The sequence below is a fragment of the Labrus bergylta genome, chromosome 3 (assembly GCF_963930695.1).
Source record: "Labrus bergylta chromosome 3, fLabBer1.1, whole genome shotgun sequence".
Lineage (NCBI taxonomy): Eukaryota > Metazoa > Chordata > Actinopteri > Labriformes > Labridae > Labrus > Labrus bergylta.
Window position 1 is genome coordinate 32,822,467 of NC_089197.1, and position 25,861 is coordinate 32,848,327.

Below are 25,861 nucleotides of genomic sequence, written 5' to 3' on the forward strand. Positions count from 1 at the left end.
TTTTTTCCCCATGCTTGGCTAAGTATCTTTCTCACCTTAGCACTGTGTTGAAGGCTCACAGAGCTGCTAGCTTGGCTGTAGACTCTTAGTCCATGTTGCAGTGGTGGCCTTTGTTCCTGTTGGTAATAAAATCTTTCTCAAAGTGAATTGGTTGTTACCAAGTCAAATTGTGCAAGCATCAAGTTGCATCGAGATTTCAGAGAGGGGTTAGTCCAAATTCAATGAAAGAGTAATCCAAATAAAACGCTACAATTGTCCAGTACAAACACGTTTACAAACCAACTTACAAACCAACTTCCTCTGGTTTTACTTTGGCCTTTGGGGAAATGGCACTTTAAGATGGCTTGCAGCGACACCTCATTAGGTGCACAAGTTGTTTAGATTACTGGGAAAAAAACTACAACTTTTCTTACAGCTGATTGTTCAACCATCTGTGTTGCATTCTTTGCTGTAGCAATGTCATCACATGAACAAAAACCGGGTTGTACTTGCCCTAAATATTCTTCTAAGAAGGGACTTTGCTAGACAGACAGTGCTTTTTTCCTGCTCTTCCGTGTGTCCCAGTCATACATCTGTCCAGCCAAGCTCTCAGCGGTAGCATGCCGCTGATCTGCAGATGACACGTGCATAATCTCTATAAGTATGTCCTGTAATTACAAAAAGGAGGAAGAGGCTGATAGAGAGAGAGAGAGAGAGAGAGAGAGAGAGAGAGGGACAGAGAGAGGGGGAGAGTGAGATTAAAAGATTAAGAATTCTGCAATTGAACTCGTTGGATGTGAGACGTTTAGGTCAGGGCAAAAGGGACTTTAACTGCAAATGAAAAGGGCCAAATGAGTCCATTTTTTTCCGCCACTGATCTTCATCTGTTTCACACATTCTACTTAACTTAGCGCTGTCACAGGAAAAAACTTAGCGAGTATGTGGGGGAGGGTGTACGAGCCTATCACTCCCAGACCCTTACTCAGCTGGAAACACTCGAAGAAAAACAAACGTTGAGGAGTGTGAACGTAAACTGTGACAAGGTGTTCACATGTGCAGCTGCTCGGCTGGTGGTGGGGGGGAGGTGAAAAGGGGGAAAATGTAGCTAACAAGAGGAGGAATAGGAAACAGACATAACATATGGTTAAGATCCGTGTAGATACTAAATAGGGTTGTTCCTCCTGAAGAGACATTCTTGTGGTAAGGCGAGGTCATGCCAGTCCAGAGCAGAGCTTTGAGGGTTCACAAGTTTGACTGATATCTGTGTACACCACAGTCTAATCACAGTCACATCAATCGCAAAACATAACATTTAAAGGCACCTCATACTGATTTATCTTTTTTCAATAACTGTGATATTTAGTTTAGTTTAGTTTATTAGAATCAGGGACAGTGTATAAAAACCTCCACTAGTCTCAGAGGAGAAGAGATGCTTTGTAAGATGATTCCATTCTTTAACGGCTTCAAAAGAAAATACAGATTGTGCTTAAGCAGAGCCATGTTTAGGGATTCTGCATCAATCTCCGCTTGAGGCAGACCTTGTGCAAGAATCAAGATAAAAAACAGGTGTTTGAATACAACTAGGATGTCACATGGCACACTGCAGAGGTCACAAAACCTGATTAAAAAACAGACACCAACTAGAAGGAAAAACAAAGTAAGACATACCTTATTTACAGATGTCACAAAATACCTCAGAAAGAGATCATGTTTGACGTTTGAAGTTATGTGACCTCGGCAATGTGACTGTGACTTCTGTCACATGACATCCTAATTGTATTTAAAACACATGTTTTTGTATCTATCTGTTCTGTCCTGATGAAGACTCAGTTGAGTTGACATGAGTAGACACATCCATGTTTAAAACTCATTTTATATACTGCATTAGAGTGCCTCGGACAACAGGCTCTGTTTGAAATTAGGACACTCCTTCTATTTGAAGGTTATATTTGAGGATTTTAGGTTTTTCATACTCTACTCACATTTGAGTTGTCCACATTACAAAAGACAAAATCATTAAAAAAAAAACACCTCAAAGTCAGACTGTCGATCTGTAATCACATTGGATTCAGCGATTTTCTTTTTACAAATGTGCATGCATTTTATTGTGCTTCATGGCTAGCATAAATATAAACAGTATGTATTTCAAGCACACCCTTAAAAAGCCCCACACAGCTCTTGCGGGAAGCACTGGTTCTGAAAGTAGAAGTCACATCAGTCTTCCCATAGATACCGTTATTTGACTTACAGTTTGAGTGTCTCCACAGCTTAGACTGACATGAAATTTAATCATTAGTGATTCAGTGACTAATTTAAAAATGTCTGGTTCTCTGGGTATAAGTTTAAAGTTGTAATTTTAACTTGTATGGAGCAGCATCTATTATGGGATTTCATTAGTAGCTGGTTTGATGAGTGCAGACATCTTCCACTTTGCAACCTTTGGTCAGTAATATGTTCATATCAGTTTTTGTCAAATTATAACATTTTATGAAAACCTTCAGTGTTTATTACTCCATCCTTTCCTTTTTAGCAGTTGCTTCTGATGGTAGTTGGTGTTGTCAGTCCAGATAAGCCTAATTTATACGATGCTTTGCAGCTTTGGTTAGATTTATATGTGTTGTGACAAAAATCATGGCAGAATTTGGTTGCTGCTTTTAGTTTGCTTTGACTACTAAAGAATCTAATGGGGGCAGCATTAGATCTGGCTGTGTGATTTTGATTTTCATGAGGACAATGTTGATATTTTTCTTGTCCTCATTTGTTTGTGTGATGAGTTGTCAGTCAGGGGATGAACTTTGGCTTCGGTTGTTCCAGACTGAAGAACAGCAGAGGAGACAGATTTGGACGTGTGTCTGAAATCAGGGTTTTGAAAGTTAGTTTCCTTTGGCAGATGATGTTGAAGCTGTGGTGGGTTGGGTGTATTCAACATTGTGAATGGTTGTGTTGGTTTTTCTCTGATTGGCATTATAAAACAAAAATCTTGCTGAATGTTGTTTTTATAGCTGCTGGTTCTTGGTAAGGGTTGGTTTGCTTTGAGTAGCACACAGTCCCAGTGTGGTAAGTCGACACAGTTTTTTCATGGCAGTGTGTTTGAGTTTGGTCGGGGTGGATGGGATCTACAACGGAAATGAGGGTTTGAATGTGTTGCCAGTTCTCATGCTGTTTACTTCAAGCCTGGGTTGCATCATTTTTAGGCTTGGCATCCTCAAGGTCAGAGGGGATACAATTGAGTGTACAAGTGTGTAACTGTGGTTGATTGTGGACGTTGGCCCAGAACATGTTGATGGCATGGGTTGAGGCGACAATAGGTCGCTCTGTAGCAATCTATTATGAATTTGTAGAGATCAACTCTTGAGGTTTTTAAGATGTAAGTTGTTAACTTTGGTTACAACAGGCAATTGAAACAAATGTATGGTGGTTCTTTTTAAACAAAAATGGAGTCAGTGCTCCATGTGCTCCATGTACCTGATAAGAAATGAACTCACCCTTGAATCCCATAATGTCTCAATCAGTTTCTACAATTGGATAGCTTGATTTCAGGGTAACATCAAATTCTCTAATGAATGAAATGCAGAGTAGGTTTAGGCATGATCATGAGCAAACAAGATATTGAATAGGGCTTTTTTGCAAAAGGGCCCTCCAAACAACCCAAAACTGCAGTTCCTATGATGCTGTGGGGGACGTTAACTAGAGGTTCAATATTTCCATGGAGTGAATGAGTGTCATACAACCCGATCCCACCGTTTCCGTCAACAGTATGGCAGATTGGCACTATCCAAAGATAGCCTTATTAGCTATTAGGTTCTGTTTGCTGTGTTGCTATTGATGTGAAGCCAACCATTGCTAGGTCACTGGAATTAACTAATACTGTACTTTTAAAATGTATGGTAACAAACAACTTTTTTGGATTCAAAGACAGGGTAATATAGTCCTTTGAAAGCATGTGACTCTGAACCAACAATGATGTATAGTGGATCATGTGTACTTTCTTCAACTCTCCCATGCCTTACAGTTAGGGTAGTGGAATAAAGACATAAATGTGTCTGCCCCTGTCATAGTATCTGCATGTGTTGAAACCACTGCAGCGGTCTGTCCTCCCAACTGTTCACAAGTATGTACCATTTCACCAAGAAATAGATGAGTTTGTCAGAAATGAGACACTTCTTTAGTCCTCTCCTGTCTGGGACCGGGCTGACCGTGCACATGAAACGATCAATACGCTGCAGAAGGTGATTGGTGGAGTCAGTGGATGCACTTCAGGAGGGTTCAGGAGGTTTCTTGGCGTCCTTAGTTGGACAGTTGGTGGTGAATTCCTTGTACTTTGGGATACACCCCAAAGAAAATAGACTTGTCAAAACAGCTTATTGCAGATATCGGTAGACTTGATGTGTTTGTCAGGAATTGGAATAGCTGTTGACAGTCTTCATGCAAAAATGGATAGAGGATTCATTTCCACCCAACCAGAACTAAACCAAAGTGGGCTAAAAAACAACAACAATATCATTACAGAACACAATCCAGTGCAGTGTTTGAAATGGTCCAAAATGACACACCATGAGCTGAACCGCTTTTGTCACAATGGCAGTGAATCCTCTTGTTGTTTTAATGATAGCCTGATGCGTCTCTCTCTGCTTGACTTGCATGTTCAAATAAATCTCTTTAGGCGACATAAAACCACCAGCCAGAATAAAGGATGTGGTCAAAAAAAAAAATGTCCTTGCCCTCAAAAGTAAATGGAAATTGTCCCTCACTTAGACACTGAAATGTCATAATAAAGTGACTTTATTGTAGTGTGGTCAGCCAGTTTGGACCAGAGAAGAAACAGAGTGCTCCTTATTGTCTATAACGGCTCCTCATGAGTGAGTTGTTGTTCAGAGGATCTTAAACATTGAATGAGGCCACATACCTTTGATTTCCTGCAGTGTAAACTATAGGTCCTTTTTTTTCCTTTTTTTAAATTTTCAAGTGCTCTTAAGACCGTTCAGGACACACTCTATGGTCCGTGGAGTTACATCATTACAAAATAAATATTATGTTATATATGTATTACAGATTGGACCAGGTTTGTTTTTAAATTAGAGAAAGCAAATCATTCCCAAAATGAGCTAATACATGGATCTTGTGCCAAAGGATGCTGAAAATGCAGACAAAATTTGAGGGTGTCAACTTATATATTTAAGAAAAAGTTAAAGTGAAACATTTTGCAACTGATTGAAGATTGTGAAAGTGAATAAGAGCACTGCTAACCTCCCACAGAAGTGCTGTGTATTAAAAAAAAACCTGTACGGAAGGCAGAGGTCAATAACTAGGGCCAACAAGGTGTAGCTCAAATTCAATACAGAAAGACTTGATATGATAGAGCCCTGGGATGAGTGTAGTTATCTTTTATCTCTCGTTTATTATTTATACTATCAAATATGATCTTATCTTCTCAAATAGAAAACATCATCATGCTGTAGTTTAATATTAAGAGTTCAAATTGGTAGCCAGAGAATCTTCAGGGAGGTATGTTGCTTATGCTCATGCTGCTTTAAATTACTGGGATGGTCGGAAAATAGAGGTTGATGGGAGGAAAGCTTGTATTGATGCGAAACAGGACGGCTCAGCCCTGCGTAAAGGTTAAATAGACAAACTGTTTTCACATGTCACACATTTCTGACTGTTTTTTCCCCCCCGACAGATCCTTCTGCAAGGGAAGAACCCGGGAGTAGTGTGGGAGTACACGCTGCCTCGCACTGAGAGGAAGCCTGACTATAGCTGGGGTGTGGTGCGCTCCGACTGCTCTGCTCCCTGTGCTGGAGGTGAGATTTTTAAGCGCCTTTAACATGCACTTCATTTCTAAAAATGTCCCTGATATTGTCGGGGTGGGGTGCATGTGTGAATGCAAACTGCCAAATCTGCTCAGCCCACTTTATGCAGACTTTTCCTGCCTGTCCCCTGATTAGAAAGGCAGTTTTATTTTAGGGTTAGCCTGTGTGAGCAGCAGGTAATGGTCTGGCAAATTCATTGATTGTACTTTTTCTGAATGTTGATGTTAATTCTATAATTTTTAGGAATTACAACTTTAGGGCTCCATCCAACTTAGAAAAGGTTATGTTTGCAATAACAGTTTGTAAATCAAACTTTTCAGCATTTCTAGTGGAGAACTTTCTCAGTTTTCAAATAATTTCAACTTAAGCCTCATCCTCTTTATAACATCATTAAACTGGATAAAGGATTTTTAGTCAGATTAGTCAGCCTATTCTAACGACAGCTATACTCTCTGCCAACCAAGCTGCTCCAAATAGTGACAGTAAGGGCGCTCTCACACTAGCCAATCCGTACCCTAGCCAAGCACGCTTCACCCCTAAAGTCCAGTTTGTTTAACTAGTGTGAGTGCTCCGATCCGTGCACAGTACACTTCCTTGGCCCTGGAACACTTGGAAGAGGTGTGCTTCCACACAGTACAGTTCATGCACGAGCACAAGGCACATCCCTTTTTTTTTTTTTTTTTTGAGTCCGCCTGTCTTGTAAACTAAGCATGCTTCATAATTACACAAAGCCATGCATGTGTTATATTATAATAATAATAATAATAATAACAATAACAATAATAATAACAATAATAATAATAATAATAATAATAATAATAATAATAACAATAATAATAATGATAATAATGATTAATAATGTACAAGAGGTAACTCACTGTGCTCAGGCCTGGTTAGTCCTGGAGCAGTGCGAGTGCAAGCCTGCGAGTGCGAGTGCAAGCCTGCGGGGGAATGAGGAAGGGGGTCCAATTGTGCTTAAGCATGGTATAGGACAACTTTGACCTTGGAGGAAGTTTGGATTGGGATAACAACCTTGTTAGGGAATAACACTAAAGGGTCAGTTTAAGAGCTTTCACAAATGTTGTGTTTTATGTTATGTGTTTGTGACAGAGCCATTGGTTTCCAACCTCCTAGGGGGCGCCAAAGATCTCAGGGGGATTGTGAGGCTGTCTGCTCTGTTGTGAAAATGAGTTTTGCACGTATTACCTAAAATCACGATGACAAACTTATTGGATAGTTTTTTTAAAGGTGTGTGGATAAAACTGTAAAAAAAAAAAAAAAAAAACCTGTTTTAAGATTTATCCACACACCTTTTCCCATATAAAACTGTGCTCCTTGGTACCAGGAGACCAAGGAAAAAGGTTGTAAACCACTGACCTTAGTAAATGTGATAGTACACAGAAGTGTGTGTGTGTGGTTTTGTAAATGAAAAGTTCCTTTGTTTACTGACTATTTTAGCCGCTGTTGGTCCATAAACACTCACATTAACCCCCTGCTCACCTTACAGTTGATAAGTATGTGTGTGTCTGTGTGTGTGTTGGTGACCAAGGCCTTTGTAGCTTCATCTTCCTGTCTCAAGCCTTCTGCCTTCTTCTTTCCCTGTTCTCCCCTCAGGTCGTATCTCCACCAAGGCGATCTGTCTACAGGACCAGAAGGTTCAGGTCAACTCCACCATGTGTAATCCTCACACCAGACCCACACTGGGCTCCCATCTGTGCAACACACAGCCCTGCCCTGCATAGTAAGTGCTGCTGTGGGTCAAGGCTTTTCTTCATGTGCTCTTGGCTGTGGTAAATGTGGCATCGGCCTTTATGTTGCCAAATTTTCAGTAGCCCGAGGCGCTGTTTTAATTACAGGCGAACACACAGACATGCACACACATACACTGTGGTTGAGCAGTCTAGAGGTTGCATGTGGTTGATCTGCTGTGGCGAGCCACCACTCTGCTCAGCCTGTGTTCTCTGCCCCTCTTCATCCTTCTCTCTTCTCTGCCCACTCTTTAATTTTTCAGATTTTTTTCCATTTTCCTTTTTGAGAAAACACTTGGAAGCTCCCTCTTCTTGCTGTCTGTTGAATCAGGATTTACTTATTCCTTTGCATGGTTGCTGCAAGTCCATCTGAATGTCAAGTGGGCTTTAATCACACTGACAGAATCATGTAATATTCTGATTTTATAGTTTTAAGTTTTTTGAGAACGGGCTCCATGGGGGAAAGCCAGCAGACCATTTGTCTAAACCATTCAGACCCAAAGGAAGAAGAAGAGTAGAAGAGACCCTTCAACCTCAATCCATATTTTACACCCTATTTTTACTTAAACCTGTGTTCCTGGCATCAGCGGAGTTAAAAAAAAATGAGGGTCTTGGACCAAAATGTTTCCAAAAATGTTTGTGTGCAAGTTAGAGACAGTTTGCGGGAGTTTACCTTTAAGATGTTTGAAAGTAAGTTGCAAGCTTGTCAGGTCTGTTCTCAAGACGATAATATGCTTATTTGTTGAATTAACATCGAATCGATCATTTCTGATATATTCCAGAAAGTCTGCACTTGCATGCAGATATCTGTTAATAGAGATCAATACTTCATTGTCTGATTACTGCTGATAGGAGCCGGTGTCATCTCTTTACTGACTGTTTTCCTGCATACACCAAAACCTGCTGATATGTGATTGGTTAAATCTACTTGTACTTAGGGTTCTGGTGGCGCAGTGGTTTAATGTGCGCGCCCCATGTATGGAGAATATGGTCCTCCAAGCGGGCGGCCCGGGTTCAAATCCACCCTGTGGCTCCTTTCCCCGCATGTCATTCCCCACTCTCTCTCTCCCTGATTTTTCAACTCTATCCACTGTCCTATCTCTCCATTAAAGGCCCAAAAAGCCCCCCCCCCCCCCAAAAAAAAAATCTACTTGTACTTCAAGTGTACCACAAACAGAAACCAGAACATGTCTCATAGCTAAGTAGAGTCCCACAGGTTTAAATTTGACCCTTTTGTTGTGGTAAAAAAAACTACACAGATATCACGTCTTTGGCAATGTTTCTGCGTATCTGTGATACCGACTGTAAACATGTTGGTTGTGTCGACAATCAAAGAATGTTACATTTCAGGGCTGATTCACTTTTACTGTGTCTAAACGTTAGTATGATTTTATACTACAATTCAGCACTACACATTGCCAGTAGGGAGGACGTTGAAACTTAACTATTATTAATAATTTTAACATTTAAAAAATTAACAAGAATAAAATCATTACATCATTACATTTTTGTGTCAAGACATTCCCAGAAGTCTCAGCTGTAGTTTCTTTAGCACTGATTAGAAGATGTTGAAATACTTAAACAAAAGGCTCAGATGAGTTATTGAGTTATTGGTATTTTGAAGTTTTTGCAGGTTTTTTTTCTTGGTGGGCAGGGCAAGATTTGAGGATTTGGACTTGTTACCCTCTTGATTTATGGCCTGTCGTTCAAGTCTAAGCCCTAAAGGATTACCAAAAGTTGAATTGTTATTGTCATGAGGTAGGAACAAGATGTTATTTCAAAGTCTGGCATACAAGTTTAACTCTAGGAAACGCTTGAGGATAAGAAAGAAAGAAAGAGAGAAATAAAGATGGACAAGGTCAAAGAGAAAGGGCGCAACAGTTAAGCCAATTTGGAAAACTCTATTTTATTCAGTGCATATCGTTCCTTCCAAAAGTTTTCAGCACAAGGCTTCCTCTCTTTTTTAGGACAGTCTTGCCTTGTTATATCTGTGGTGTCTAGACAGTGTGTTTAGCTGCATGCATTTTTAAAAAGGTTCTGTGCATTCAGGGACCAGTGCAGCAAGCAGAGGAGGAACCCAGGCTTAAGTGCAGTGGAGTGACAAGTTGAAACAACACTGAATAAAGTCCTCTCTTCTCTGTGTCGGCCTTTGGCTGAGGGGACTGAAGCTAGCTTGATTTACACTACTGCTCCACAGAACAGGCAGGGAACCGTGTCGTGGGTTCAGAGCAAGCATACATGCACATCAAAACACACAAACCGGAAAGTATGAACAGTGACAGTTCATATGCACACACTCTCAAAGTGTGCAATACTTAAAAAAAATGTTTTTGGAATGCAAACCACAAGTTCAAAAAAAGGCATGCACGCTGCTTCTGTCTGATGCTAATGCTGTTGTCATTGTGTGCAGCATTAGCCATGTCACAACAGGTCCAGGCTGAACTTTCTCCTGTGTCAGGGGTTGAACAAGCCAGACTGCTATCGGTTACACCTCCAACATACAGCCTCTGTTTCTCACCGAGTTTCCCACCACCCGAGAGGGCATTTCCTGCCCCTAATCTCGGGCATACCATTTCTCTTATCTTGGCGAAAGGTATTGAACAGCCTTGTTGCATGTCCAAACCTCCCGACTTTGTTTGAGCGGAGAAAGTGGTATATCCTGGATGAAAAACAGCAGTTGGGGTTCTCCATTCAGAGAAATAAAGCAGTGTTTAACACACCATGGATCTTATTATACAGTAGCTGACACCGCTTCTCAGCTTGTTCTGTGTATGGGCCAATTTATGGGCGCTGCACAGGAAGACAGTGGAGTTTGAGTGAGCAGCATGAAAGCTTTAATGACTGCATTAAGACCTCCAGGATGTATGGGCACGCATTCAAGATCCCAGCCGAGGAAATAAAAATTGACAATGAGGTGGGATGTATGTGCCGTGTGTGTGTGTGTGTGTGTGTGTGTGTGTGTGTGTGTGTGTGTGTGTGTCTGACAGAGGGGCAATGTTTAAGTGCCTGCTTATCTCTGCAGTGTGTATCTCGGGTGCTGACAGGCCTATCCATGTTTTATTGTGCAGAGACGGTGGGATTCCCACGGGGCCCGGCCAGTCTAGCCATGCAGAGCCAGTCACATCCCCCCCCAACACCCCTTACCCCTTCACTTTTCCCCTTCTTTCCTCTTTAGCTTTAAACATGCTTCAAACCGCCTCTTCCCATATCGTCAGGGCAAAACAGAGATTACCATAAAATAGGGTTGCAGGACGAATTTTAAGCATTTCAATCTTTAAGCCCAGCTTGAAGTATGAAAAATATACGCGCTCACGACTCAAAGATCTTTTTTTTTAAAGTGTCTTCTCTACCTGTCTCTGTGTACCTGTACCCATCTTCTCTACTTGTGCAGTTCCACCTCTGCTGTTTGAAGTTATTTGGCTCTTCCTCTTGACAGAGGCCATCTGTAGAGTCACTTACCACGAGTTGGGGATTTCTCTGTGAATCACACGGCGGGATATGTAGACAGATCAAAGTGAGACATGTTGTACCTGAGCCAGAGAAGATGTGCAGAAAAGAAGAGATAAAAGATGTATACACAAGGCGCCAGCCGGGGGCCATGTGTATATCAAAATTACATTAAACTCTGTTTAAAGATTCAACAGAAAAAAAGAAGGACATGTTAAATGCTTACATTTAAGTTTAGAGAAAGAAAGCTGCCAATTGGTGTTCAATAATTTGTGGGGGTCTCAGATGGCCCAGAGGTTAGTTCACACCCAGTGTACGGAGGCTATCGTCCTCCAAACAGGAGTTCAAGCCCGTCCTGTGGCTACTTTCCCACATGTCTTTCCCCACTCTGTCTGCCTGATATCGAACCCTACCCACTGTCCTATTAAAGGCTAACAGTATGCCTGTTAGTATGGTCCTAGGTTATGATCCTGTGTGTAGTCCTTGGTTTAAAAATACACTGCAGTGGCCCGGCCCCCCCCCGCCCCCCCTGAAGGTGGATTTATTATAAGATAAGATTTATTTTTGGGCTTTTTGTGCCTTTATTGTAGGGATAGGATAGTGGATAGAGTCGGAAATCAGGGAAAGAAGTCATTTAAGGATACCTTTCCAATAGAAAAGGATAGCTGTCATTAAAAGTAACACATGAACACCAAGATTCCTTCAAGTGTTTGTGTCGTTGTGTCGGCTTGTCCCCACCCCCCCAACGCTGTAAACCCAGGGGAAACACTGCACTGTTTAGAATGGTTAATATGAAGGTATCGACCTGTATGGCAGAGAAGCTCCTTTATGTATGTGATTCAGCTTTACAAACTTGGCCTCCTATCAAACTCAATACAAGGCTTAGAATAAATGTGCAGTCATTAGGGGTAACTGGTGTGCAGCCATGCAAGCACTAAAAATGCATACGAGAGGTTTTTCGGGAGCCACCCCTGCACTATTGCACTTGGGTCTACCTTCGAATATGTCAGCTATTGAACCGTTTTAGAGATACAAATTATAGTTAGGTCAGTGGTGGTTTGCAGCGAAGCAGAGTGGCACTTTAGCCACTTTTCCCTGATGATATATTGTTATTTATAAGCCAGGCAAAGCAGAGGGGAAAATAAAGCAAACAGTCTCTTAAAAAATCCAAACCGATGCATTTTGGGTCCCAATGGTTCACATCTGTCCCGTTTCCAAATTGCAGTTTAGTCTTGCTGCTTCAATCTTCTGTGGCGTTTGAAAGAGAATGAAAGCATTTTTTCCTTCCCCTGGAGCAGGTTGGGCGGTGTGGAGGAACGGTCTTTGTGGTGACATGTCGTCTCAGAAACTGGACCGAGCCATCTGCCCATCTCTCCATCTCCCTCTTCTAAGCCTGTGGTTGTCAGACCACTCATTTGCCGTAATCTCCCCCTTTCAGCCCCGATGCCAAGACAGAAGCTATTTTAGAAGCAGCAGTAGGCTTTCATCAGTGGCAGAGCAGGATTTCAGAAAAACTGAAGGGGAGTAAAAAAAAAAAAAAAAGAGAGAGAGGACAAAAAGAGAGGAGATGAAAGAAAGAAATTATGGAAAGTTGAATGTTAAAAACAGGAGAAGAAATAAGGGAAACATAAGGGATTACGTTCCCTGTCTGCAGCCTGATTGCATGCTATATATATTATGGTTGGCCTTGAAGACCTTGGAAAGCCATTATGAAGAGTTGTATATACAATATGGTTCTCATGTTTAGTTTAAGAAACAAATAGCATAGAGAGAGAGAGATTGATGGGTATGGATATATCTGAACTTGTTTATTTTTCTTGCCTTTTCTACCATTTTGGTGCGATGTCAAAGATCAATGTGTGAAAACTGTAAGTTTAGAAGCAGCAAGTCTTGGTTTCAAACAAGCAGCAACCTCCGGTGTTGAAAAATGAAGCCAATGCAGAAGAGCAAAATAAACACTGCAGTTCCTTGAGTGTCCACTTGGGGCTGGCACCAATAGACCAGGAAGTTCCATACACAGCCCATATTCAAATGTCCATTTTGACAGCAGAAATAAACACACTTAAGGCCTGGTACAAAAATCCAGTTTGTTCTGAATAGTTCATGAATCTATTGGCACACAAAATGTTTTATCTGCGCTAACAAAAGGGGAGGTTATTGTCAAGAAACTAAATATACAAAGAAGGCATGGCTACACATCCAGATATGTTAACAACTGCAAGGTTAATATTTAAAGTCTCACAGATTATACCCTTGGAGCAGGGACATTACGGGGGTGAAATAAAGTCCCTGTTGTGGAATCTTTAATGTTGCAGGTTACCATAGCAGCAGACTAGTTCCTGTGGTGGAAAAGTAACTCTTATGTGAAAATGTTTCATGTACAATTTAGGATATAAGAAATAACCACTGATGCCAACAGGCTTTTCATCCATATAACAAAGACAAATGACTTCAGTATTAAATGTATTTTTGGGTTTCTTCTCCTCACTTTCTGCCTGCTTGTTGTCTCTCTACAGTTGGGCAACAGGAGACTGGGGTTCCTGCAGCCGCTCATGTGGGGGAGGTCAGCAGACCAGAACACTGCGCTGCCTGAGGAAGGTGACTTACCAAAGGGAAGAGGTGGTGGCCCACTCCCTCTGTCCTGTCATCTCTCCCGCTCAGGTCCAGCCCTGCCACACCCAGGCCTGTCCACCAGAGTGGAGTACTGGATCCTGGTCACAGGTGGGTGGTTTGTCACTGTATTTGAAAATCCATCCATCCATCCATCCATCATCTATACTGCTTATCCTGTTCGGGGTCTCAGGCAGGGTACACCCTGGACTGGTTTTTGTTTCAGCCAAACTAAGAATATGGCTAAAACTTAATATGTAAAATAAATCAATTGATTTGATTCGTTGCAGATCTGCATTGCGACTTTTCCTTCTGTGCTGCCTTGAAGTGAATATTTAAGTACTTTTCGTCAAGTAAAATAGCTTGAAAACTGTTGGAGAAATCAGTCTATATCATTTGGTATAGTTGTTCATTTTACCAGCATTTTGTATGTTTCCTTAAGGAAAGTGTGACCCAAGCATGTCCTTTTCCAATGACCAATCAATCAAGTCAGAACAGAGAGCCCTGATTTCTTGGCGACCAATGTGGAGTTTGGTGGAAATCTATGAGGATTTAATCTCCTAATCTGATGTGACCATTCATAAGAGACCAAATATTTCTGAACCTATGAAAGAAGTCTTGAGTAAGTTTCCTAAAGATGAATTTTAGCGGTTGTCTATCAGTTTTTTTGATTGAGGTGGTTGATACAGTGTGTTGATCCTCAGCAATGAAATGATCAGGGTGATATCTGTGCTCTTAAACTCACATCTCTATTATCCCTATTGAGCTCTAAATTCATTTTCCAAGGTTGGCAGTCGGATTTTATCAAATGATATTTTTCATTCATTTATTTATTTTTTTCACAGCAGGCATTTTGATGACCAAAAGTGTCACTAAAACTAGCTACGGCTTTGCTTTAGTCAGGTGTCCCAGTAAGTCACGGCAGTGCCAAAGCTAAATAAAGGAAAACAGGTTTTTGTCTTGGAGATGATTCAGGTTTATGTGCACTCGCTGTCAAAATTAATTTCCTGGCTTAAGGTCATCAGGAGCATCTCCAAACGCTAAAACACAGTGACATGTTTAGACATCTGCATGACAGAAACACATCTGTGCCTGAAAAGACACACACACACACACACACACACACACACACACACACACACACACACACACACACACACACACACACACACACACACACACACACACACACACACACACACACACACACACACAGAGGTTGTACTCCAGCTATAACAAACACTCTGCTGCCCTCTGTTGGACATGTGGAACATTGTAAATAAAGGGGGTATAGTGAAATGAATAGCATGCCTCTTGTCTTACAACAAATGAGACCCATTCAGCTTTAATCCGTCGACATCTGGATTGTTTTGGTTTTTGAAATACTTTATTAGTATTCTGTTTTGATTGCAATCACAACTAAATCTTGTCTTTTTTTGAGTTTAAAAATAATTAATAGAACATCTAAATGGTAATGAGCTCTACCGGTATTATAGTAACTAAATACACTTATGAATCACAAAACATTCAACCATGCAACCAACCCCTTTTAATAAGTATTACTTGTAAGATGCTGATTGCAGCATTGTTTTAATTTGTGTAAAGGGAATATATTCACCAAAGCCAACATTTGATTAGAACATTTAATCCTCTGGATTACAACCAGGTACGACTTGAAGGTTTTGACTGTTTCCTCTGTAACCAAAGTGCATCGGACTAGACAGGAGTTTAATTCACTCATCCTCCTGCATAGAATATCAATAGGCTGGCCGAGGATCTGACAGCTTGTCAAACTTTGTGTCGTGATTAGCTGGTGTGACCTGCACAGCCGGGACATTCAGCTGCCATTCAGCCATCACTCTTTTGGACACTCAGTTCTGTGCTTTGGCTAGTTTGTAATAAGAAGTGCGAGTTCAGTCGGCGGTCATGCAGAGACAAGGCCAGTCTCCCTGAAGAGATCAATCGAACCTTTCAGTGACTAAAAGACAACTGGGATGTGTGTACGTGCTTTTTTTTCTTCCTGTATTTAAATTGATGTGCACAGATGTGTGTAGCTTTTGTCTAATAAATTAATGGGATGTTTAAAACTGCAATGACTGCTGCGGTCGTCGGTCCCCACGGAGCAGTCTGACTCGGTTGTCCAGTTTACAGCAGCACTGTGTGTGCTGATGGTGGTTGCTCTGATGGGTTGGGGTCACATTCAGCCCTGAGTTATTGGTTTATTGTATTTAATGTTGGGCCATAATGTGCTGCCATCAAACGGGTGACCTTCTGTTTGCTTTTACACCGTGTGGTGAATCGAAATGCATTTACTGTTTCTGTGCCAAGGATTTAACCTCTGTTAATACAGCCCGGTGCTTAAATGTGATAGAAGATGAAGGTTAAAGCAATTATCAGAAAGTACAAGTTGCAGTGAGTAGGTATGATTTAATATGAGTATGTTATTAAACCTTTGCTTATTCACATACCCCCCTGAGGTTGTAGTCATCTTAAGTTGTAGATTTTTGTTCCTCCAGTGACTTCTTTTTCTCCCTCTCAGTGCTCAAAGAGCTGTGGCCGCGGACTGAGGAAGAGGAGCGTGTTCTGCCGCAGCACTGATCCCGGGGCCAAAGCGGTGGTGGTGCCTGACAGCATGTGCAGACAGCATCACAAACCTAAAGCCCAAGAGACCTGTGTCCTGCGGCGCTGCCCCAAGAACGAAAGGTTACAGTGGACCCCCACTCCCTGGGGAGAGGTAAGAAGACATGGAGGGGTCATGGGGCTCAAGGAGTTTTAGATCAATAAGTTTGAGGAGAAAAGTCCATCCGTGAAATCTGTTAAAAGAAAGATTCAGAGGATTGCTTTTGGTGCTCCATTTTGTTGCTTGGTGGTTGATGTGACTCACCAAGAAATATCAAAAACTTAACCCAAGGACTGTAAAAAAAAAAAAGACACGCTGCCAATGTGACATCACAAAACTTGCCTAATGCATTATGGCCATGTATTCGTTTTTGTTTGGGATGATGGTTAATTGACATTTTTGGACGACAAGGTTGAAAAGCCTTGGTTGTGTCTCTATAGTGGTTGACAGATTACCATGGTAGCATAATCATTTAAAGGTAGCCACGCCCTAATGTATGGTCTGCTTTAATGTCCAAAAGGGACTATTTGTCACAAAATGAACATAACGCTATGCTTAGGCAGTCTCGAAACAAGCCAATGAGACCAAAAACGCATGAGACAATATTCACGGGGGTAATGTATCAACTGAGAAGTGTGCCAATTTTATGGTAGATGTCAAAGTCTGAATTTAATTTGAGCAAGCAGCAAAGTCTCCCCCTGCTGGCCATGAGAAAAAAAAAACAGGTTGAAAGCACTTTGATAACCGCTTCACTTTGAAACAACAGGCTACATCTACTTCTTATGTTCAGCCTCGTCAGCGTAATCTCAGCCTGAGATATTTCCAACACAGCTCTAACTTGAAGCTTAAATAAATTGAACTTTGCTTTGATGCCTGTCCTTCAGTATTAAGAAAAAAAAAGATCCTGTCCCTGTGCTCCCAGTTTTCAAAGCCATTTGACAACCAAACTGGGAGGAATCCATCACAGAACAGAGGAAGCAGTTTCACAGCTGGTAGACCAGAACGCAATGCAACATCAAGTCTTCAGCTTCATCTGGACTAAAAAACTATCAGCACTCTTCAACTTTCACTTCCCTTCGCTGAGCTTGTTGAAAGGGCAAACTGACAGATGTTGGAAAATGACAAGACTGGACTAGAAGCAAAGGAAACAAAGAGAAAGAATAAAAGAAATCGTATCACAACTCCTCGAGGACGGTCTGAGGAAGAGATCCTTCAGACATGACGTGTCTGTAGACCAAACATAATAAGAGCCATCCAGATCCACATCTTATCTTTAACCTCATTAGCCCTTTTTACATTAAGAGTCTGCAACACAACTGTGACGTAAGTCCAATGTCATTATCCCTTTGTATTCTATCTGCAGAGATGCAGATAGAATACAATGGTGTGCTAATGTGTGATGAGGCACAGCGTGTGAACAAATACTGCAGACTTTACAAATACACTCATATAAACACCAACAGCGCTGTTCCACCCTCCAGAATTAGAAGAAGAACCAATACCCCCTCTTTGTGTTTTACAATGCAGAAGAGGTGTAAAGTCCGGCCTTGAACTGGCAATGTACAAGGAGCTTTAAAGAGGCTACAGGTCACTTTGCTCATGCATAGCTTATTAGCTATAAGCACAGTTTTATCTCTATCGGCTGTTCTTACACACTTCCTGTGTTTGCAAAGAATTAGTTGTTCACATTGGATATTTTTCATTCATTGCAATGATTTCAGACTTTTGCGATGTGTTTATTGCAAAGGCTCACATTGCAATAAATTGCGCAGCCCTATCTCTGCTAAAGTGTATACGTGAAATGATTGGCTTTGCACTGCAATCTTACCAATTACTACTGGGTATATGAAGGGTTCTGTGCCAGGCAATGATACTGTCTGTGTGATGATATAACACATAAAGAGTTCACAGAGAGTTGGACTGAATGTACTGTCTTGTGCAGCAGCTAATCAACATACTCAAAGTACAGTTTGAGGATGTTTGGATTATGTTTTTATGAATCTGCTCAGGGCCTAATCATGTTGCCTATTTTTCACAAGTTAAAAGAGCACATTTCATGTTTTTGCAATAGAAAAAAGTAATGTCTTGTCATAAAGCTCACATATTATCCTTCTTTTCAACAAGTTTAAATAAGTCTCAGAGCACCCCAAAGCATCTCTGGGAAGTTTCCTCCAACAGCCGCTCTGATCCTGTAATTGATCATGCCTATAAACCCCTCTATTTCAGCCCTGCTCAGAACAGGCTGTTTCTGTGTCTGTACCTTTAAATGCAAATGAGCTGTGTCTGACCACGCCCCCTCTGGAAGGCTTGGGTGCCTTGGGTTTTCTTGCACCATGCCCTGTTGTTTACAGGCAGACTTAGAAGACAAAACAAACACCTAGCTGTGGGAGTGTCACCGCCCTGGGGGAAGGGTTTACTGCCCATTATGATGTCAGAAAGGGAAAATCTCCAAACGGCCTGTTTGAGCACACATTTTCTGAAAAGTAGAGCAGGCAAAAGACAAAGAGGATGGACTTTTCTCATAATTGGGGGGTTTGTAGACAGGTTAGAGACACATATTAGTGTTTGGAAAACCTTGGTGTAGTGTATTTTGCATAATATGTGACCTTCTAAACATTTAATAAAAAGATTAGTGTTAGAGTTTGTAGCATAAAACTATTAAAATAAGGCACAATGAAGAAATTAAGCCTCCAGTGGAGGTTCAACAATTGATGGTTTTAATTGATTAATACAAATAAAAAAAACACACAATTTTTACTGTACAGTTTGACTAAAAAGCTTTTTGAAGATGTCACTTTAATAAATTGTTTGGTGCATTCTTTTTTTACAACTGTCTCCTATTTTATAGACTTAATGATTAATAAATGAGTGGTAAAAATATACAGTAGATACATTGATATTTGCAGCCCTCGTTCCATGAAAACAATTGCTTTTAAATTTTGAAAAAGAGCCAGGCACACACACACACACACACAAACACACTCTCTCTCTCACACACACACACACACACACACACACACACACACACACACACACAAACACACTCACACACACACACACACACACACACACACACACACACACACACACACACACACACACACACACACACACACACTCTCAAAACAAATACACTGTTGGCTCATCACATATAATGATTGCAAAACGCTCAGTAGAGCACTTTGTATTTTGGCTCTATTTCTCCAACAATCAACGACCTTGAGCCATCTGCTGCTATGGGAACCTGCAGCATCACACACACCTCACAGAGTTCATTTTCTGAAATTGTCCCTCCTGTCTGCTCTCTCTTTCAGTGCTCCAGGTCCTGTGGCTCAGGCGTCCAGAAAAGAGAGCTGCGCTGCGGGGAGAGAGACTCACAGGGAGGAGGGTACGTATCATGGCCTGCACACCAAGACGTCCCTCACACTTTCATAGATCTGCACAGATTCTTAAGACACCCCCCCCCCCCCCCCCCCCTCCAGTGTCACCTGCATCCTCTGAGTGACAATGTTTGCAAATGTGGCAACTCTGTAAGATCTCCTCTCCAACACAGGTTTGTGGAGTTCCCCACACGCAGGTGCAGGAATATGGCCAAACCTTTGGTGGATCTCCAGCAGGGCTGTAATAGAGGTCCCTGCCCACAGCTCCCGCGGGTCGTCCCTGGCAGAACCCCCTCCACTGCTGTGCTCCTGGGCTGGTACTCCTCTCCCTGGCAACAGGTACCTTTGCTCATGCTTTGATTGAAAATTGTCTACATGAGAGACTTTTAGCGCTACAAGTGTGTTCCAGCTGACAGCTTCCAATTTTGGAGTTTTTTCACCCACGTGAGAGATCTTTGGACTAACACGACATGGAGATTTGTTAGAAAACTGAATTTGGAGACACGTAATGCATGGCTGGATGGGCAAACTAGATTTTGTCATGAAGCCGAGACTACACTGAGATCTCAGATCAGTTACCTCGGCATGAAGAGGAACAGAAAGTAGAAAGCTGATTGTATCTGTCTTCAGGAGGAGGGCAGTAGTCAGTCAAAACATGAGAGATTAAAAGTAAGGGGGGTAAGGGATGACTGTTCTACCTGCTTCAAGATAACTTCTCTCTCCAAGGTCAAGAAGGAACTGTCTCTTTTAATTTTAGGAGTAATGGAGTACTCATGTATAAATACAACATTAAACATTAGTAGCCACAGACCACTGGCTAAGCCCCTCCTTTCCTCCTGCATTTGAGCCAATCCTAACTAAAATAAGGCATAGCAGGGCTATCAAGGTTTGTATTTATATATCAGACAGAGTGACTCTATTAAGAAAAATGCTCCATGTTTACAGGGGGGAGTAGTGTCCCTGTGTTTAGTCCCTACAACAAAAAAAAGACAAAATCATGTGTGAATTGGGTTTTGGATTATGTTTGAAAAATGATAGTAATTTCACTCTGTCGGAGCCGGTCATGTGTCATAACCATATCCTGCCCTATTCTCCCTCTGATTGGCTTAGCCTTATTCCCAAACCTATCAACTCCAACCATCAAAGGTAATGACTTCTAGCCAATCACACAAAGAGTACGACAGGGCATGACCTTGACATAGGTAGGATTCCTTACTTTGTTTTAAGGATCCTGTTCACAGATTACAGAAATGATAACCTGGCCTGTATTCTGCAGTTGATTTTGGAGTCTTGTGATGTAGCATCCTCGACGCCATCCACTGTTTGCCCTCTGCTGTTTTCAGGCCTTGAGTTAGCAGCATTTTGGCCGTCCCCATCTTGTTTCATGAAGCTGTAAGTGACCGTATTTGGATGAGAGTTCAAGGGGAGCAGGGAGGTGTCAAATTACATTAATAGATACTTTCCATCAGGGGTGTCAAACTCATGTGGGGTTCGGGGGTCAGATTTGTTCAAATGAGTCTTCAGTACACCTCAACATATTGTATAAGCCTGCTAGCTGATTTATTATTTGAAATCATCCAATAGAAGGTACTTTAACGATATCAGGGAGAACTGCATGTGACACAATACAAATGTAATTCTGTTTTTTATTCACATTTCTCTATGGTAACTCACATATACATTTTAAATATTGTAAAATATGTTCAAGGGTATAAAATAGCAACTCGTTTGGCAGAGTGTCTGGTCTGACAATGGGTGGATTCTACCCGCCTTGGGATCAGTGCATGAACAATACAGAGTACAGTAAGGAGAGAGAGAGAGAGAGAGAGAGAGAGAGAGAGAGAGAGAGAGAGACTTTGGGTTTGTGGCTGGTAGAAAAAGTTGAACTTATAGTAGAGAACAATAACATTTACACTTTTGGACATGTCGACATCAGGGATTGGTTTCTGAGTGGTTTCATGATGTCATAAAGATGTCTGTTTGTCAGCCAACGGCACATTTTAGACTCGAGGTTCATCACTGTAAAAGTCTACTCGCAGAAATATGTTGTCTCAAACATACAGAGTTTTTTCTTGCTGAATACTGTCATCTTCTGGTATTTCAGTGTCAAAACAAACAGATGACAATTTATCCTTCAAAAGTGCGCTGCACTGGAGTATGATCAGATCCATTTTCAGCCTTCCAAGTCCTTCTCCAGCTGAGTGAACACATTAAATCGCCCTGACAGAACATTTTTCTTCGTGTCTACTCCACCGTAATCCAACTCTAACTTTCCTTTGTGTGTCATGTCCTCAGCTCTCCAGTTGAAGGCAAGCTAAAGAAGCTGAGAGAGTTTGCAGGATGCTGATGTCTTGCACATATCTCATTTTTTTGTGGGTACTGACTCTTTTCTGGAGCAAGCTTTAAATGGCACTTGCAAGTTGGCTTCACTTTCAGCCTGGAGGTTGCCAGTCTTGCCACTTGATAGCAATCAAGAACATATTAAGCGCCCCTTCAAAGTCTTTATATGTGATTTTTCACACTTAAATGTAATATAAATCAAGTATATCCTCTGAAAATAACTCTGTGAGTCATGACTGTCTACAATGGGTGTAACACCCGAGTCCCACTGTCTGTGATGTTTTCAGAGTTTTCAGAGTCCTATCTTCAGTTTGTTTACATCTTTGGGACGGCCGGCTGGCTGACTCCTCCCCTCGTGTATAAAAGTTGTTTAATTAAGGGACTAGAGAAAAAAAGAATAACATACTGTACTCACTGCTTAACTGTGTTTCTAGATCACCCTCATTTCAGGTAAATTTACATGCAGTGTGAAGATATGAGCATAATAAAGATCGCTAGCATTAGCATGCTAACACAACAATGCAGCGCGAGTTGTTTTGGTTTCATGCTGGTGCTCAAGGGCGACATCTGCTGGATCAAAACATTGCATATAAAGCCTTTAAGCGAGATTCTTGTTTGAGTGTGACCTTGAAACACTAAAAGTCAGCCAAGGATGGTGTTTAAGCAGTTAGCTTATTATCAAGCTAGCTATAGCTAATTAAGTTATTCCCATGACAGTTGTAAACTCAGCTGGCGGTACATACTGCACAGTAACTGGGTAGAAATGAAAAAAACGACCTTTGTTTTAGTTTCTAATTGAAGACAAAATATTTCTATAACTTAATTTTGACTGATTAATAATTTATGTGCAAGAATTTTAGAAAAAAAAAAAAAGCTTCATCATCCTTTTGTGTGGTCAGTTGCTTCTATAACAAGAAGTCCACTGAAAAGAGTTTGCCAAATTCACAACATTTGTTTTCCACCTCGCCGTGTCTCACTCCATGGATTTTTGTCTACCAGTTTCTCCTTTCTGTGGGAGGCATCATGAGAGAGGCAGCACAGCCTCTCAGCCCAAACCAATCGATATAAGATATATGACCAAGAGTGGATCCTGTGTTTCAAATATCTATGTTTCCAGCCCCCCTTAAAAAAAAAACTCAGGAACAGATCCTACAGAGCAGCCGGTGTTTCACAGACAGAGCTTAGTTCTTAACCACCAGTGGCTTGCTTTGTGGAATAACGCCTCAGATGCGATGCAAAAGCTCCACTCTGTTACACGGTCTATTGGGGCAGGTTGTGTAGGCTATGTGTTATAACATCTATTATGCAAAAAGTCTTAAGGGCAGCCTCTTATAGCACAGTGTCTCATTCTGCTTGATCTGAAGCTTGTGATCCGTGTATGTTTCCACCAGAGAAGATATCTCCTGACACTTTGCTGGAGGGCGAGTACATGCTGGATGGGATGTTTGTTTTTCTTCATCTGTTCTTTCCTCTCTTGCATAGACTTTTTCCTGCATCCTTCCCCCCTCGCTCCCCTGCTCCTTTTATGACGATTCCTTTTTCTCTGTGTGCTTGAGCGTTTGTTCTCGCTCGATTATTTATATCACTGCGCCTGTCTCTCTCTCTCACATTCTGCTCCTTCCTTTTTGTTTCTGTCTCTCTCTGCTGTCTCTCTCTCTCTCTCTCTCTCTCTCTCTCTCTCTCTCGTGTCAGTGCTCCGTGTCCTGTGGTGGAGGAGTGCAGACTCGGACCATTCAGTGTCTGCGCCAAGGTCGCCCTGCAGCTGGCTGCCTGCCACATCAGAGGCCTGTCACATCCAGGGCGTGCAACACACACTTCTGCCCCCCCGCCGCCCCCCCAGCACCGCCACAACGCACTGGCCGGGTCACGGCTGCTGGACCCACGTCGAAAGGTAAATTCTCCTGACGGCAAAAATGACAAATTGTCATCTTTTTTTACCATGAGGTTACAGTTGTGTGGAATGTGGAAGGACAATGTGGAAAACGCGTTCCCTGGTCTTGGGTCTGTTCTCTTGATAAACTTGATATTCATGTCACTACATTGAACTTCACTAAACGTTAAATTAGCCAATCAGATGCCTCTATGGATGGCTATCTTAGTCAGTCTGACACTTTGGTCCAGACTGAAATATTGGATAAATAGGTCCCTTTAGGATTTTTAACTTCAAGAATCTGTTAACTTTTAATCGAACGTTACCATCAGGTTAGCATCAGGTTAGCATCAGGTTAGCATCAGGGGTGCTGGTGACACAGTGGTTAGTGCACGTGCACCATGTATGGAGGCTATGGTCCTCCAAGCAGGCGGCCCAGGTTCAAATCCAGCCTGTGGCTCCCTTTCTCGCATGTCTTTCCCCACTCTCTCTCCCTGATTTCCAACTCTATCAACTGTACTATCACTCAATAAATGTCACAAAAAGCCCAAAAATTAAAAATAAAAATAAAAATGTTTGCATCAAAAATGCTTCAAACCAGCCTGCTGAAATTAGCCATCATCTCAAAGTACTTCTGAGCATCAGTACAGAGCTGCTAGCATGGCTAAGTCTGATGACTATTTTTTAAAGATTTACTGCTCAATTTTAGTCACAAACAGATGATCACACGATAGGGAGCGTGGTAACAAGTCGTGTATGTAGTTTGAACTGCTGCTGCAAAAAAAGGTCTTATTGTTTTTTTTTGTTGTGTGCAGATGAACTCTGCGTGGATCATTTCAGCTGGTGCCACTTGGTTCCCCAGCATGGAGTTTGTAACCACAAGTTCTACGGACAGCAGTGCTGCAAGTCCTGCTCCAGCAAGAGGCCGTAGACCTCGGAGACCTCGGAGAACCCCTGAGTCTATTTATTCTGACCTCTAAAAAGAAAAAAAACAACAACACAGAGGCTATTGGGGGATGATGACTGAAAAACACAAACTGTGTTCACCACACAGCGTGTTGACTACCTGGAGTACTTGACCTTGATGAACTTTGTGAAGGCAGTTAAAGAGCAGAACCTCGGGACTCTTTGTGTTTCGAATAAAGGCAATGTGGCTGAAGGAGCTCCTCCTGCCAAAGCTGCTGAGTCATCATGTCATTGATCGAACTGGAAATGGAAAGACAATGCAAAGGAGAGAGCATCTAAAGACTGGCTGATGTAATATATATCTGATACATGTTGTCCTTCTGTTTTCCTTTTTCAAACCTCGAAAGCTACAAGCCATCAAGAGACCAGGAAAAGGACCCTAGTGTTTTTTTTAGCTTGCATATATGTCGTGTTCTTAAAGGTGTCTTGCTTCATACTCCTTTATTTAAGTTATTATGGTTCCTAATATTTGATTTTACATTTTGTCAGGTGTACAGCTGATCTGTGACATGTTATGTTTCTGTTTGGATATACCACAGGGACATGCCAGACACCCTTTGGATCCACGTTATGAGATTGAAAATGAGGTATTAATTACAGTGGTCAAATATCCTCTGCACTTTTCCTATAAATGACTCTCCGCCTGTTTTGTTTCATGCTGCTGAATCCTACACCGGATATGTTTTTTCATGTGCATTCCTTTCATGTCAACAATATCAAAACATACCTGTGTACGTAAAAAAACAAACATTTAATGCAGTCACATTGTAAGTGCTCCTTTGTATCTCCCCTGTATGATTATGGAATACAACAGGATCATCTGTTTGACTTCCTTTCTTTCGTGTGCATTCTTCTCTGATGACGAGGGGAACAAAGCGCTGCGATGTGCGCTGACCTGGGGGGGGATGATTGTAGGGTGAGCATGGGTGCTGTGTAGCAGAAAAGAAGGTTTTTTTTTGTTCAGAGAGATCTGTGTAGGTGTGTTTCTTCACTAAAGTCGGGTCAAAAAGCAACAGTCGCATGGCCGAGATTCAGCTGGTGGATTTAAGATGGGGGGGCTCAGTCACACTTAGTTTGGTATAAATCAGTCA

At 41.7% G+C, this 25,861-nt stretch overlaps 1 protein-coding gene across 1 annotated transcript in view; it reads left to right on the top strand.

Moving 5' to 3' along the window:
* adamts18 (ADAM metallopeptidase with thrombospondin type 1 motif, 18) overlaps positions 1-25,598 on the top strand; it is a 63,965-nt gene extending 38,367 nt beyond the window's left edge. Inside the window, exons 17-24 of the mRNA XM_020654289.2 lie at positions 5,660-5,780; positions 7,404-7,530; positions 13,501-13,705; positions 16,134-16,328; positions 19,529-19,602; positions 19,768-19,933; positions 23,627-23,825; positions 24,620-25,598. Coding sequence (XP_020509945.2) covers positions 5,660-5,780; positions 7,404-7,530; positions 13,501-13,705; positions 16,134-16,328; positions 19,529-19,602; positions 19,768-19,933; positions 23,627-23,825; positions 24,620-24,735 — 1,203 coding nt within the window. The 3' untranslated portion in view covers positions 24,736-25,598. The remainder of the gene's footprint in view (positions 1-5,659; positions 5,781-7,403; positions 7,531-13,500; positions 13,706-16,133; positions 16,329-19,528; positions 19,603-19,767; positions 19,934-23,626; positions 23,826-24,619) is intronic.
* Positions 25,599-25,861: the final 263 nt, after the last annotated feature.